The 15826-nt window shown below is 39.9% G+C and overlaps 1 protein-coding gene across 2 annotated transcripts; it reads right to left on the bottom strand.

Moving 5' to 3' along the window:
• Positions 1-88: 88 nt before the first annotated feature.
• Positions 89-11499, bottom strand: elk3 (ETS transcription factor ELK3). 2 transcript variants are annotated; one of them, XM_027151219.2, is made up of 5 exons: positions 11157-11499; positions 5491-5699; positions 3989-4741; positions 2591-2713; positions 89-1368 (listed from the first exon to the last, which is right to left on the bottom strand). In XM_027151219.2, exons 2-5 carry the CDS (start codon positions 5695-5697, stop codon positions 1264-1266), a joined length of 1188 nt encoding a protein of 395 aa, XP_027007020.2. In that variant the 5' UTR covers positions 5698-5699; positions 11157-11499; the 3' UTR covers positions 89-1263. The 2 variants fall into 2 exon arrangements, with proteins under 2 accessions (XP_027007020.2, XP_027007019.2); XM_027151218.2 differs by having other exon boundaries at positions 5491-5702; positions 11157-11497.
• Positions 11500-15826: the final 4327 nt, after the last annotated feature.

The following is a 15826-nucleotide window of genomic DNA, read 5'->3' as shown; positions in this document are numbered from 1 at the left end:
TACTTGTGTGTCTCAAAGTCTTTTTAAAATTTATTTATTATTTATTTTTAAATAATTTTGAACACAAATTTCAGAACAGGCAATTGCACAGCATTCAATGCTTTCCTTTTATTGAAAACAGGCACATTTCATTTCTTTAAAAAGCAAAAATATAAAATTAATGAGAATACGTTTTGTTTTCAGTTCCGTAATGAAAAAATAACAAAGCTATTACAATGCTTTTCTTTCCAATATGGTGATGGAATTCGTCTATTACAAAACATTTTGTTTGATTTTTTTTTTTTAAAAGCAGGAAAATAATACATATACACATTCTTACACAGAAAAAAGGCACAGCCGGTAGTTTAACGCACAGTGCATACAATACAATAATATACAATATCAGACAAATTAAACAGAAAACCTGATTCACAGCCTCTGAAGATGATTACAAAACCAAAAACAAACAACTAAAACTAAATGAAAAAACTGTTAAGATCTCTCGAATATGGGTTGAAATAAGAATGCTCTTAGCTTTGCAGTTAGAGCTTTACCGAACTGAGAGGATTTTAATAAGGGACTAAGAGACATTAACCTTCTGATAAAAGCACCAAACACTGGAGGAACTAAATGTTATTTTCAGATTATTGTTATTGTCTCTGGTTGAGCAGGATGGCATGCCTCTTTCTGTCATTCAGCTTTTCCCTCATCCATATACAGGGATGGGCAGAAAGTGCTCTCCTCCAAGTGCTGTCAGCTGCCTTATGACATTGCATTAGCAGCAGTTCAAAATAATACAGTGGAGGAGGCATGTGTTAGCTAGCTTGTGGGTGGGATTCTGCAACGAATAGAACCAGGAAATGTACGATTCTGATAGGCATGTGTTGGGAATTCAATGGTATCTTTGGTCCTCACTAAATGTGGGGGTATTACACATAAGATTATGCATATATTTATGGTTTAGCACTGCTTTAGGTGCGTCTCATCTGAAAATGTGTCTTTGCTGAGACTGATTTGCATTCTAAGGCTGAGTTTTTCCAACAGCTCACTGGTGCCATTTTGCTTTCTTTGGCACAATAATACCTACCACATGAGCAGACTGGTGTGCAGCCCGAGTTTTGGTCTAGAAATGTTTTTTAAAAAATGTGAAAAAAAATATGCTTTCTTTAAAATGTTCTTAAAAAGTTATTTTTGTGGTAACTATAACCATAAGAAGGTGTAGTGCAACCCTGACATTTTAGAAAGTATTAATGTGTGTGGGTTTTTTTATACAAGGGATTGAAATCAGGATTTTGGGGTACTAGATGAGAGGAGAAGTGAGGAAGAGGAGGACGAAGAGTCCAGGTTGGGGAGAGGCATGGGTAGAGGTCCGTTCAGCAGAGAAGGGAACTGTGGAGATAAATGAACATCATTAGCTCAGTAGTACACAACAGAAACTTGCCTACACTCATGTCTATTACTGATTATATCAGCATTTAATATTGTGTTGAAAACTGTGTTTTAAAAAAACAGTGCATGACTTCAACAGCAAATAGTCTCTTAGTTTCTTTACCTTTACTGTAACTACACAAACAGGACTGGATGCTTGCTCTGAATGAGAAGCTCTCTCTCTCTCGCTCACACACACACACACAAACGTGTTCATAGCCAGCCCCTCATGACCACTAATGCATCATGGTAATGCTAGGAGAGGAACTTCCTGTTATGAGAGAGCTGAGCATACACACAGTCAGTCTTTTTCAGTTATCACCCCCTCCCGATTTTAACAGGAAGCTGAGCCCCCCCACAACCCCCATCCAGTGTGGAGAGGAAACATCTGTAGCTTATTTCCAAAACGCATACACACATACAGATACACAAGTAAATCCTTTTGCCAGTGACCTTAGATAATGAAATGCTGTGGAAGAATCACTAAGAATAAAAGAAGACTGAAGAGCAACATATAAACCAAGTCCAGAGTTTCCAACAAGAGCCAAAGACTGAGCGTAAATTAATCACACGATCAACCAGAAAGCTCCTGAAGCCATTGCCTAGGGAAATGGGAGTGTGAACACAAATGTGTGTGTGTGAGATATTGTGGGGCGGAAGTGTATATTTTTAACTGTCAAGCATTGTCAAGAAGGTTGCCCTGGCTACCTGATCTGCTTCCTGTTGTGCTGTTTGCAGTAGAGCCACACCCTACCCCTCACAAAGCAACACGTCCATAAACACGCGCGCACACACACCTACATGCACACACTGTGCAGACAGCCTCCCTTGAGCCAGAACAGGAAGTATCCACAGGATTTCCCCTCTCCCTCACATGAGCAGTGAAACATGACACCAAGCAGAAACACTCCATGAGCAAAAATACATGCTATATACCACATGCACTATTCCTTACTCACACGCTCAAATGCATGCTCATCACATATCACACATCTATTCGTCCAGACATTCATCCCAGGGCTCAAATGCAAACACAAATAATGGTCTGTTCACAATGGATATTCTCCCCTACTTTTAACACAACATAAATGCATACACACACCTTAAACATTGACTTTATTCCAATTTACCTATTAATGTGCATGATGCTTAAGCCATTTATGAGAGGGTTGTGTGTGTGTACCTGGAAGAGGGATCCGTGTCCCTGTAGTCGTGCTGGGCTGAGAGGAGCGACGGGACTCAGACTGCTCCAGAAGTGAATAGAGGAGAGGAGAGGGCTTGGAGCCAGCAGCAAACCCGAGGGAGTCTAAGGCAAGAAGTAAAAACACACACACACAGGGTCAGCAAGGGAAGATTCAACTTCTGATTAGACATATGCAAAATGTCACACTGTGGGCTCAGAGTGTGTGGGCGTGCACGTATGGTTCTTGTTTTTGGTGAGAGGGGAAGTGATGCTCAGGATCAAAGTCCATGTTTCACACTTTCTCTACGAGCTGTGACAAATGTGATGTACGAAATGCAGATCTGATTACTACACTTTAGCTATGAATAATGAGTTAAATATCCAAATACTCTTTAGACACAGATCACTGTAGTACTGTGGAAACTTTTCAGGTGCCTACAGGACTGTAGATATCGGCATCTACTTTTATGATACAATGCAATGCGATATAAAGATACAAACCTGTAACAAAAACTAATGTAGCTTGTTTACTATGGCACAAATAGTCTCCCACATATCCATATTTCAACTTTTATGGTACCGCTAATAGTTGCTTTGACTTGCATATATAAATAACCCATAACACCTACAGTACATGGTATTTTGGTGCAGTTTTAAGGATAGTTAAAATAAATCAGGATAAAATATGATTTCTGTACATCATTGTATCAATATTCTAAAACAGGCCTATTTAATTACTTAAACACTGTCCTGTCTCCAGATCAAGTCAGGTAAGGTGTTTCTATTTATTTCACAGTAATTAATGAATAAATCATAATTATTACTGAATAATACATCTTAAGTAGAATAACTGAATAATAAGTTCAGGAGTTTAAATTTATAAGATTTTACCTTTCAGGAAATAGGACCTTTTTTTTTTTTTTTTTTAACTCAACTGTCCCTTTTCTAACAAGAGCGAGATAGTGAGGGAGTGAAGTATGAATGTGTTGCTCTTCAGAGGTCAGGGACCTTGGATTACCAGCTTCCGGCCATTGAGAGACATATGAAATCAATTTCAACACTCTCTCACTCTCTCTCTGTATCTCTGTCCTGTGTCACTGCACTGTAGTGGGCAGAATTACAGGCATATGGCTTCACTTATAGGTCTCACTCCTCCCTCCCTCCCTCTCTCTCTCTCCCCTTTTCTCTCTTCATGTCTCACTCACTCTTTCTGTTAGAACTTTTGCATTCTACATACCTATTATCCCTTAAATACCTAAACATATGTATGTAAGTACTGTATGTATTAGGTATGGGGTAGAAAACCACACAGTGGAACTATGTGTGTGTGTGTGTGTGTGTGTGTGTGTGTGTGTGTGTGTGTGTGTGTGTGTGTGTGTGTACGTGAGGGTGTGTTACCTGTGCAGTAAAGAAGGCTGGTGTGAGGGACCCTGAGGGCAATGCAGGGCTGTTGAGGGCAATGGAACCCAGGTCACTTCCTGAAAGCAATATGGAAGGAGCTGAGATTTCCAGACCTTTGGGTTTCCGAGCTTTGGGAGGAAGTCCATTGGTGCTACTCCTCCTTTCAAGGGGCGAGGCTTGTACCTGGGCTCGCTCCCTGTGGCTGGATGATAAATTGAGAGGCTGAGCATTTTGCTCTGATTCGTCCAGCCGAGCCTCTGGGCTCAGCCTCCGTGAGAAGGATGGGCTTTGAGATGGGGATGATGAACGAGAGGAATCAGGGGAGGCTCTAGAGCTGAAGAAAACCTCTGATGAGGTGAGGGCCGGAGAGGAGGAAAGGGGCACTGCTTTCTCTGACCGATTGGTGACAAACCTAATCACGGTTTGTCCTTCTTCCCCTCGTTCCCCCCCTCTCCTCTTCTCCATTTTAATTGGATGCAGCAGAGGGGGTGGGCCTTGAAGGGAGCTTACAGTAAAAGATGAGTACAGGCCGGAGTTAAGATATTCATTCCTGCCAGCGGGGCTTCTCAACGATGACAGAGAGAGTTTTGGAGATTCTTCCCCCTCCCCTCCATCAGACTCGGCCTCTTGTAACATAATGCCGCCCCCTTCTCTGCCAAGCTCCACCGCCTGGGGATCCATTTTCAGGATTTCAGGAAATGAGACAAACTTGTACACAAACTTCTGACCGATCACCTTCTTTATAATATTCTGGTGAGAAAGGTAAAACAAGAGTAAATAAAGCATTAATTGCATTGTAATTGGGATCATGATTTTACTTCCTTTTATTATTTCATTGATTACCTGCAACAATTAACGTAAGCCAACAGAAGTTGAGTTTATAGCATAGCGATATTCCTGTTACATAAATTGGCTCATTTAATAACACCTGATATATTCTACTCATAGTCTTATTATATTTCAAATGTATTTTTTCTCACTGAGAATGTACACTTCACTGTTCCTTTATTTATTTGTTCATGAACAACTACTTTATCCTTAGTCAGGATCATGGCAGATCTGAAGCCTGTGCATAAGGAAATACACATTATATGGCATCATGCACACACATTCACACCTAGGGGGAATTCAGAGTTGCCAGTCAATGTACCGGCATGTTTTTGGGAGTTGGATGAAAAATGGAGTACGTGGATTAAACCCACATTGACAAGGTGTGAAATTCTGCACAGATAGTAACCTGAGCTCAGGACAGCTGCAGGGAGGAAACACTACCCACTGTGCCACTGCTGCCCAGCATACGCACTGTACATATTCATTTGAAATCTCAATATAAACTCTTAAACTTTGATGTCTAAATTATACCTTCATACATGAATGCACAAAAAATACCAGCTAAAAATGTACATTGTAAGAAGACTATAAAACATGTTGGTTTCTCTTTATTCTAAATAATTTATGAACAAGATTAAAAATATTTATTGCTATCGGGTAAGTATTACCTTGTCATAGTAGTAGCGCAGAGCTCGGCTCAGTTTATCGTAGTTCATATTAGTTTTGTTCTTCCGCAGACCCCAAAGTTTGGCCACCTCTTCAGACTTGAGCAGCTTGAACTCGCCATCATTAGAGGTCCAGCAGATCAGGTGCTTATGGCTCTGGTCCAGCAGCAGCTGCAACAGGAACTGCCACAACGTGATGGCACTCTCCATGTCTGCTACACACACCATGGTCAGAAAGAGAAATTCATCAGACTAAACATCAGCAGTGTAAAGCTTGACTCTCTATCAAGTTCATTTACTATCAAGCAACTAAATGAACATTTCCAGTCAGCACACTCCCAGAATGTTACACTGTTCCTGAACTTCCTTCTAGCATCATTTATCAGAAGTAAGCTACACCGGGCGTATCTATTGGGTAAAAGCAGACGCCACAACGTTTATGAAATTGCAGAGATTATTAGGTTTACATGCTGTAGCATTGCAGTGTGTGTGTGCATGTGTTTTTCTTACATGGTTGCTGACAGAAATACATGATTCCTGTCTAGTATCTACAGGATTAAGACGACAGCACCCTTTATGTCTGTGTGAATTTATTGTTTAAACAAATGTGCTGTTTATTCTTATGACCCTAAATAGTTATTTGGGCTTTAACAGATTTTTAGTATCAAGGAAACCTCTCACAGAAGTGAAATCAATCCCACAGAAACTATTCTAATTCTACAAGCATTAAACACATTTACAACAACTAGGAGGAAGAAGACTCCTCGTTTTCTGAACAGAATCACCAGGCTTTTCCCTCCCTCTAACTCAGCAAGCATTTCCTGTTCTGTTGCATATTAACAAACTGTCTAATAAACAACAACAGGCGAGCAACCAGGAATGCTGTACTGATCTGGGGACAACTATGCCTTACCTTAAACAAGCTTATGTTGTCAACTACTGATCTGAGATCAACCAATAAGATGTGAAGAATTCTTTGAGAAGGAAAGTGCCACATAAAAAGCAAACTTTAACAGGGAAGGAAGCCAAGGTAAACATCGCATACATCCGATTCAAGTGGGTGGCAAAGGGCGTTTTGTTGATGGGCAAAGAAAAAGAAAAGGTGTAATGGCAGATACATATAGTATAGTGTGTGTGTGTGTGTGTGTGTGTGTGTGTGTGTGTGGAGGGGTGTGTGTTAGGTGGTGAAAAATAAGTTTTAAAGGGATATTATGAAATACAATGTACTGAATAGGATATATCGCCAATATATTAATTATTATTATATCTCAAATCCAACTAAAATCCTGAGACGACAGCACTGCAGAGTCCAAACAGGACAGAGACTGTAATCGTACTCCACGGGATGTCTACAGCTTCAAAACAGCTGAAATTCAAACCAGATTACAGCCCCTTGAATGCCTCATTGCCACACACACCTTATTATACAGAAAATAGAGCATGTTTTCAGTGTCAACATTGCATCAATAACATTACAATGATCTAGTGACACCATATCAGACACATTTCTATGAGGATCTTTTGAAAGTGTTGGCCAGACATGCAGTGTGTGTGAGCAAGACATATTCAGTGGCAGGAGAGGCTCAGTGCTTCACTCTGATTTAGTGTCTCACTGGAGAGAACATTAGCTGCTTTGTTCAAGCTGCTCACTAACTCAGGGCACACAGCCTGACATAGACTATGCTATCAGAAAGGAGAGGCTAAAGACTATATAATCCTGCCATATGCCTCAAATAACACTGAAGGTCTTAAATGAGCAGTTTGTCACTTTTACACCTCTGCTGCCTGTGAGACAAAATACAATTGCCAAGAATACACCGACATGCTTTTCCCAGTCCATTCATCTGACCTCATCTGCTCCATTCACATTGCATATGTTTCATATTACATAGCCTTTCAATTCCAAAACTGAGCAAGTTTGTCCAATTCAGGTGGGCTGAGATTTGAATCTAAATATCGAGTCCAAAATTTCTAAGGTGTCTTTAAAAATATAGAATCATTACATGTCCATGATCAATTTTCAGTCATCCAGAGCACGATGAATGTCTTGTTGTATTAGCACTCTGAATTTCCTAGATTTAGCTCAGGACTGAGCTTTTTGTTTTAGATCTTTAAAACAAACACAGCTCCTTAAGGCAACACACTATATCAACTACTAAAATTAATAATTATTGTTTATTAACATTGAAAATATATATATATAAATAACATACTGCAGCTTTAATCTAATGAATACCAGATTCAGATCAAAGTCAAGAATTGGGTTTATTATATGAACTGTCTCTGAGATTTGTTTGTTCTGCGAGACAGAATATACGATGTATATTAGACTGCTGGTGGAGCAACCTGGGATGTGGGACGGAGGTATGGTTGGAGTGGCTGTGTAGAGCAGAAGGCAAGTGGAAATAGACTGAGAGTGGAAACGACTGGGCAAAGTGAACAAAAAGGGGGAGCTACTTATAAAGGGTGGGACCTGTGTGTAAATGACAGCTCTAATGGGTAAGGCTAGTTTAGTAACAGTATTTAATGCACAGAGCTATGTGTATGTTGAAATCACAACATACTCTCAAACACAATAAATACAATAAATTACAATAGAGAGAGAGAGAGAGAGAGAGAGAGAGAGAGAGAGAGAGAGAAAGAGAAAGAGAGAGAGAGAGAGTACAATAAATTAGGGGTAAGTTAAAGGTACGGTTTGCACTTTATGAAGTATTTTTGGACCTGTACAGCTTAGAATGCGATGTCATGTAAATGATTTTTTGTTTCATTTAAGTTTTCTGTTCACATTTTCCAGACCATAAATGATCTCTTCTGCTGTGCTGTTCAGAGCTGTGTTTCTGCCTAAAATGTCAACCATAATGCACTTACATTTCAACAAAGCAATGAGGTAAGTCTGGAAGGAAGGAAAGACTCGTTTTCAACGCAATTGCAATAAACTTTACTAGCAAGCAAAAGCTCTAAAATTTAAAACTGTTCCTTCAACATGTTTCTGTTTTGCCTTTGTTAATCTTCTTCTACCTGTCCCACCATGCTCATCTCAGGAGATTGCTGGCTCAGACAGGCCGTTGTAAACTCCAACCCACCCTGTCTGACTGAGTTACAAGCACCAGAGGGCATGATGTAACTAGTTCAATCTACTGTCCTAGGACTGCAACAGCCACACACATGCATGAAGGACGAGACACACTGCAATGAGCAGAGAAAAGAATTATATGACAGGGAGGCAGAGAGAGAGGGGAAAGAGAGAAAGTGAGCTGGGCATGAAAACAGGCTGTCTGACTCACTATCTCTGACAGTTTTAGTGGTGAAGAGGGACTACCTGATTGGCTTATTTTGGGAAAGCCTTGTTTCTGACATGTTTCTGTCTAAACCACACCAGATAACCTTCCCACTGTCTCACCTAACGTACATTTTCTTCAAACTGCCCACAGAAACTTCAGTAGTAAGGTGGGAGGAATATTCACAGAGATTCGGACATGAGATGGACTGGCTTTTTAAACTGAACCTTTACCACACTGATTGGTTTGGATGTTCTGCTGTATTACTGCCATGCAAACGTTTTTGTTAAACTCTAAACATAGAGACCACAGAGAGAGTGAGTAATTGTGACACACACATACACCGCTGTAGTTCAGGATGCTTGTACAGTGACAGAGGAGAATGTGGTCAGGAAGGGCTCATACCCTGCCAAGATATACTGGAGTTATTTGCCAGGAAGTTCAAGACACACATATACAAACTCATTCCCATTCGTTTTAACTCTATCAGACATTTGCATACAATTATTGTTTCACCTTTTCCATTTACAAAGGTTTGTAATCCCTTGCGAGGCTAAAGCCTCAATCCAAATTAGACAGAGTTGTCTCTCCCACACTTGGCTGCCCCGTTTGAAACCTCCAATGAAGCAAAATAAATCGTTTCCTGCTCTAGCATCCTCAGAGTCGAGCATTTGCGTTGAGCAACCGTAAAACTGTCCGAATCAGGACTTCCTCCAATTCTCCTTTGATAGGCGTCTTCCTGGGAATGCCGCTCCCAAACTGAAAGGTAGGAATTCCTGCTGCAGGGAGTCATCCGGAAACATGGGGACAGTGGGACTGCACAGACATATGGCACAAATGTAAGATTTCCTCTTCCCTTCTGAGCTTCAGCTAAACCTATTGTGCTTGACATAATGATGCACAAGAGAAGAGAATTCAAATCCGTACCACTGAATCTTTCATTTAATGTATTGATATTAATTCTTCTCAACAAAAATTAAACAATAATGAAAATGTATTTGGTTAGGTAAAAATCATGCAGGGACATGATGAGAAGAACTTTCGTCTAGAAGTAAGAAACTCCCAAGTTCAAATGCTTCACCCCACTCCCTTTCCTAAGTTCAGCAGATTCCAAGCAGTAAATGTGGAAAACTAGTTAAAAAAGAGGAAACTAGCAGCATACCACATCAGTAGTCAATATTGTGTGCACATTGACAACATTTCTGCAGGTTAAACCTGAGATGAATGTACACACTAGGTGGTGCTCTCCAGGATGTGGAGAGTGAATGCTCAAGTTGACCAAATCCCCAAAGACTGGAATAAGGTTTATATTGTTTTTACATTTGCATGTAGGTGATGTACAACTGTAGGAGCCACAGTGCTTGGCTTTGATGGTTGTGCACACACAACAGTTTATAGGAGCCAAACACTATCCCTGTCCTTCAGCCAGAGCGCGAACGGAAACCCGTAATGAGATTAGTTGCTGTGTGCAGACATGACAGAGCCATGACTAAACGCGCGCCTCTTCCTGCGCGCAGTGGAAAAATTCAGCAGGCTGCTCCAAGACAGAGCCATTTAGAACATTTCGTTACCCTCTACTCTTTAAAAACACTCATCTCAGAGATCCTGTGGGCCCATGCAGTCCAGCACACCTACTACACCTTGAATCAGGTGTGATCAAGAAAATCAGACCGCAGTTGGTCATCACTGATATAACCTAAAAACCATCCAATCACATGTTCCATGTCTGGCCACTTTGTCAGAGTGAAATTAAACTGAGCAGAGACAAATTGTGCACGAGGAATGACCCAGACAGTCAGATGAAGCAGGGAAAAGGCAGTTCGGCCCTATTGCGCACTGAAGTTTCTTTGTTGGTCCCGGTGACTCATTTTCAAGACGCTGTGCTGCTGCCAGTTTCTATCCGGAAGCGCATGGCAATTAGTCTGCTGCTGCTGTTTCCAGACAAACCAGAAACTCCGCTGGTGCTTTTAAAGAGCCAGGCGTATATTTTTGGCTTCTGCTTTCCTTTAAAGGCTTAAAGATTTTGGGGGAAATGAGCAAATGATTCAATGTGTATCGTGCGCTCACGATTTTCACACGTAAAATCGGTAAATGTCTGACACTAAGCGCTCACTGTCAGAGTACACACACGCACGCACGCGCGCGCGCACACACACACGCACACACACGTCAGTTATCCAACTTACACACACTGCTACAAAATCCATATTCAGGCAACACACAGCACAGTGCATCACATTTCCTCCAGTTAAGCAGAAGTATCCAACATTCTCTGTTGTTCAGAACTTCTTACACTTTTGTATGACACAAAGCTATAATTAATAATAATATCTGTTATTTAATAACATTTATCAGGGTAAAGATGTGTTACAGAGGCTGGATGTGACATACCCGAGCGAGATGGCTGAGCTTCCCCCCGTCCTTTTAATGTGCTAAAAAGAATTCCGTAAAATGCCCTGTTTTTCCATGCTGTCGGCCGCCTCGGCAGCACAGTCCGACTGTAATGGGATCCTGAGTGTTTCTCTCTCTCTCTCTCTCTCTCTCTCTCTCTCTCTCTCTCTGAGCAGGAAGTTGGGGCAGGCAGACAGAGAGCCGGCTCACTTCCTCTCCTGCTCTGTTCCCCAGGCGCTCGGCCGTCTGTGTAAACACGCTTTTCCTCCTCTCTCCTCGCGCCCGGCCCACCGAGGGCCAACACACACGCACGCGCGCACACACACACAGTAATATTGTAACCCGAATCTGTGCCCATAGCGGCTGCTCCGACTGACGTCATCACCTTCCTGCCAGGACCACTGGGAGGAGCGCTTGTTCCTTCCTTCGTGTGTGTGTTCTGTATATGTGTTCTGTGTATGCGTGTGTATGTTCTGTGTATGCGTGCGCGTGCGTGTGATCAATTAGATCATATTCCTTTTATATTTGAAAACGTTTCATGTTACAAATTAAAATGGATAAATGTGATAAATATGTTGATCATTACAGACAGTGGTTCCTCTAAGAGACTGAATTCAGTTTCAATAATTAAATACATGTTGTGGACTAACCAAATGCACATTACTGTATCCTATAAAATGTTGTCTATTTATTATTCACTGTTCAATGTGGATGATTAGAAAGATTAATCTTTACCACAATCTCTCTCTCTCTCTCTCTCTCTCTCTCTCTCTCTCTCTCTCTCTCTCTCTCTCTGTGTGTGTGTGTGTGTGTGTGTGTGTGTGTGTGTGTGTGTGTGTGTGTGTGTGTTTGTCGTACAGTTGGCTGTTTTTCAGGTTTAGAAATAAACGACCCACAGGGTAGTGGGACCATCTAGTGGGTTGATATTCTCCTCTAAGTGACGCGAAACTCTATTCCACTAAACACACGCACATGGCAGCAGATTTCTGCTTCTCTCCTTATGTATAACTGTCTCTTTGTGTCTCATGTAGTCCATGTCTGCTAAAGTCCCTTCAGAGGGCCTGTAAGAAAGCGCTGTGAATGGTAATGAGTTTCTCCGCCTATGAGGACGTGTTTGTGGTGAAATGTGGAGGACACATGCAAGCAATTAAAAACCGGAACAATTATGAGCTCACGTTTATTTCCACTCAAAGTGCGACCTCTAGCGGAGTATTTGGAAAGAAACAAGAACGCACACATTAACAGTCAGTCTCTTGTCCTGTATTATTTAGATATTTTCTAGTCATTTGTGTGTGTGTGTGTGTGTGTGTGTGTGTGTGTGTGTGTGTGTGTGTGTGTGTGTGTGTGTGTGTGTGTGTTGCTCGGTTTGCTTATTATTTAACAGTTTTGCTTTAGCATGGATAATAACAGAAGCTTGTTTTTTTAACCAGCACAGTAAGTACAGTATTAGTCCTCCGAGTTAAACCTGCTCTGCAACAACTTCTCCAACGCTGCTCTCTTTATCCTATACAGCAGCTTAACTCCAATGTGGACAAAAATAATCCAGCTCTTAATCACTCACATCAGAAAAACTGACAAGACACTGTTTTTTTTAACTAGTAAGTATAAATCTCTTTCTTTATTTTGCAAGATGGATTCTTTTTTCTTTTTTTTTTTACTGTTTCAGTTGCTCCCTCAAGGATAAAAAAATCTCAACAAAAACAACAACAACAACAATAATAATAATAATAATAATAATAATAATAATAATAATAATAATAATAATAATAATAATAATAATAATAATGTGCATACCTGTAATGCCCTGGTGTTCTTATATTAGTGTAGTTATATTAGTGTTTACATGACTCACTTTAAAAACTGACTTAACCTTAAGCTTTTTTCTTTTGTTGGTTCTATTTGCTGAATTACTACTGAGAACTCCTTTGCTAAATTTTATGGGGTTTTTGCAAGCACAAAAATGGGACACTAACACATTCCAGCATCTATAACTTCTTGCTTTATTAAAAGAGGAGAAGGGTTAGATGGTTCTGTCTTTTCAGAAAAATAACCAGGGATTTAGATGATGTAACAAGGATTTGGGTGTAAGGTAAAATATATGAAATATAGTTGAGCAGTTTTACATTGATTTGGAATATTTCTCATTAACTTTTAGACCAGATATGGCCCTTTGAAACTAGAATTAGAATTGGAATTGAATTGAATTGAACTTTTGGAATAGCAGTGGGTTTTAACCAGGACTCTACCAGCACATCTGTTTTTTCTAACAAGAATAAAGAGAATATTAAATGCTTTGGTACTTATCTGCTCAGTACATGAAACGGTGTCACATTTACAAGATATGACAAAGGCAATACATTACATGGTGCAGCATGAAAAACATGTAGTGTGTAGGCAAGACAACACAGAGAAAATACTACATGTACCATTCTGCAAGGACATGGCACTGCATCTATCATAACATGATCAAAAGATGATGATGAACAACAACAAAACATATACTTCATCTTTTAACATTCAGGAGAAAAGGAACCTGATGCTGTTGTTTACACTCCTAAAACACAGACATGGGCTTAAGAGCTTGCTTATTTTTTACATCTACAATAGTTCATTTCCATTCAATAAAAATTGGCAGTTATAAAGTACAATTTTCAGTTTGTTTAAGTAGATGTGGTGCAAGTTATCATGCAAAATGAACATTATTTCTTAAGGAATTGCTAAATGCAAGGCTATCACTTGGGTTTCACATTAGCTCATCACTCTCCCTGTGAGTCTGAGTGCACAGTTCCCCCATCTGCACTAATGTGCTCAGTGCGTCAGGGCAGATTTCTCTCCCTGTAGATGAGTGATCTACTCCAGTGCCTTCTGATGTTTTTGCTCAGTGTCAGCTAGGGACACATGGAAATGCAACAATAACAGCTTTATAAAAACAAATAAAGTTTATTATTATTATTATTATTATTATTATTATTATTATTATTATTATTATTATTATTATTATTATTATTATTAATATTAATATTAATATTATTATAGTTCAGTTCCCTGAAGCATTTAGCATTTATACACTACTAACACTAACACTAATAGTGTATAGTATTACTAATACAGATACTAATACACGAACACGAACACTACTAATTACAATAATAGGCAGCGTGTCCACGCAGTCCAGATGCCTTTATTCCTAACTTTGACCACAAGAGGGCGACAATCATGCACGTCTTCTGTTTACGTTACATTAAAAATGTACTTCATTTATCAGAATCGGAATCAGGTTTATTGGCCAAGTGTGTTGACACACACAAGGAATTTGGTTCCAGCTGTTTGTGACTCTCAAAAGTACAGAAATAAATAACACTATACTATACAATATACATTACACTATACACTATACTTTATTTCACAGTACATCAAATAAAATATTTATTTTGTAACCTTTATTTTTGTTGTTAATTTCGTTAATTAAAAAAACAACAACACACACAGATGATTTAAATGGTTATAATAGTCTATAACTATACTTATAATTTAATCACAATGTCTCTGGACTTTATTATTATTATTAGGGGTCAAGCCCCGAAGGGGCGTTAGACACCTATTGTTATCGTTAGTTTTCTTCTTCTTCTTCTTCTTCTTCTTCTTCTTCTTCTTCTTATCTTATTATTATTATTATTATTATTCCTCTTCTGCCATTGAAGTCAATGGCAGCCCATAGAACCCTACGTAGGAAAATTATGTAATTTGGCACACATGTAGAGGCCTGTCTTATAAGTTACTATAGCAACTTTAGTGTGTCTAGCTCAAACCCTCTAGCACCACCAGTCCAAAACAAATTCTAGTACTTGAGGGGTGGGTTGGCACACAGTATGTATTGGGTGCTAATATCAGAACCAGAATCAGCACCACAGTGACACACACACACACACACACACACGGACATTTCGCAACGTTTCGTGACAGCGCCACCCAGTGGCCACGAGATTTTCACGTTAAGTCCAGTATTTTTACGAATGCAATGCCATTTCGCTACGAAACTTGGTATGGTTCATCAGCGACATATTCTGAGCGCATCTGATCGGCCTGACCCCGGAATCGCTGCTTGCAGCTATTATTTTTATTTATTTATTTATTTATTTACTCTCATTCACTCTGGACAATTTTCCAGAGATGCCAATCAACCTACCATGCATGTCTTTGGACCTGGGGAGGAAACCGGAGTACCCGGAGGAAACCCCCGAGGGGCGGGGAGAACATGCAAACTTCACACACCCAAGGCGGAGGCGGGAATCGAACCCCGATCCTGGAGGTGTGAGGCGAACGTGCTAGCCACTAAACCACAGTGCCCCCCTCTTTCTTTCTTTCTTTCTTTCTTTCTTTCTTTCTTTCTTTCTTTATTTATTTATTTATTTCAGAGAGGAGGGGCGTAGCCCTGCTAGATATGTGTTCTTATATTTTATTTAATACGTGTATTTTATTCAAACGTATGTGTAGACAATATGCATTAAACAGCTACAGCTTTACTTTTACTTATGCATCTAATTCTTATGCATTTTTAATAGCAGGATAATCGTTTTTAACGAGGTCACGATGGAAGGAAGCTTATAAAACTACATTTCCCATGATGCATCAGTGCAACTTCCGTCACATAGACTAACGTGAGAGGGTTA

This window comes from Tachysurus fulvidraco, chromosome 19 (assembly GCF_022655615.1).
Source record: "Tachysurus fulvidraco isolate hzauxx_2018 chromosome 19, HZAU_PFXX_2.0, whole genome shotgun sequence".
Taxonomy (NCBI): domain Eukaryota; kingdom Metazoa; phylum Chordata; class Actinopteri; order Siluriformes; family Bagridae; genus Tachysurus; species Tachysurus fulvidraco.
The sequence above is the reverse complement of the archived record's forward strand: the minus strand, read 5'-3'. Positions and strand labels throughout refer to the sequence as shown.

Excerpts from the sequence above, each read along its gene's own strand:
- elk3 (XM_027151219.2), bottom strand. The coding sequence starts at position 5,697 with ATGGAGAGTGCCATCACGTTGTGGCAGTTCCTGTTGCAGCTGCTGCTG. Across the intron at positions 2,714-3,988 it reads CAGCCTTCTTTACTGCACAG|ACTCCCTCGGGTTTGCTGCT; the intron begins GTAACACACCCT and ends TTCTTGCCTTAG. Across the intron at positions 1,369-2,590 it reads GACACGGATCCCTCTTCCAG|TTCCCTTCTCTGCTGAACGG; the intron begins GTACACACACAC and ends TTATCTCCACAG.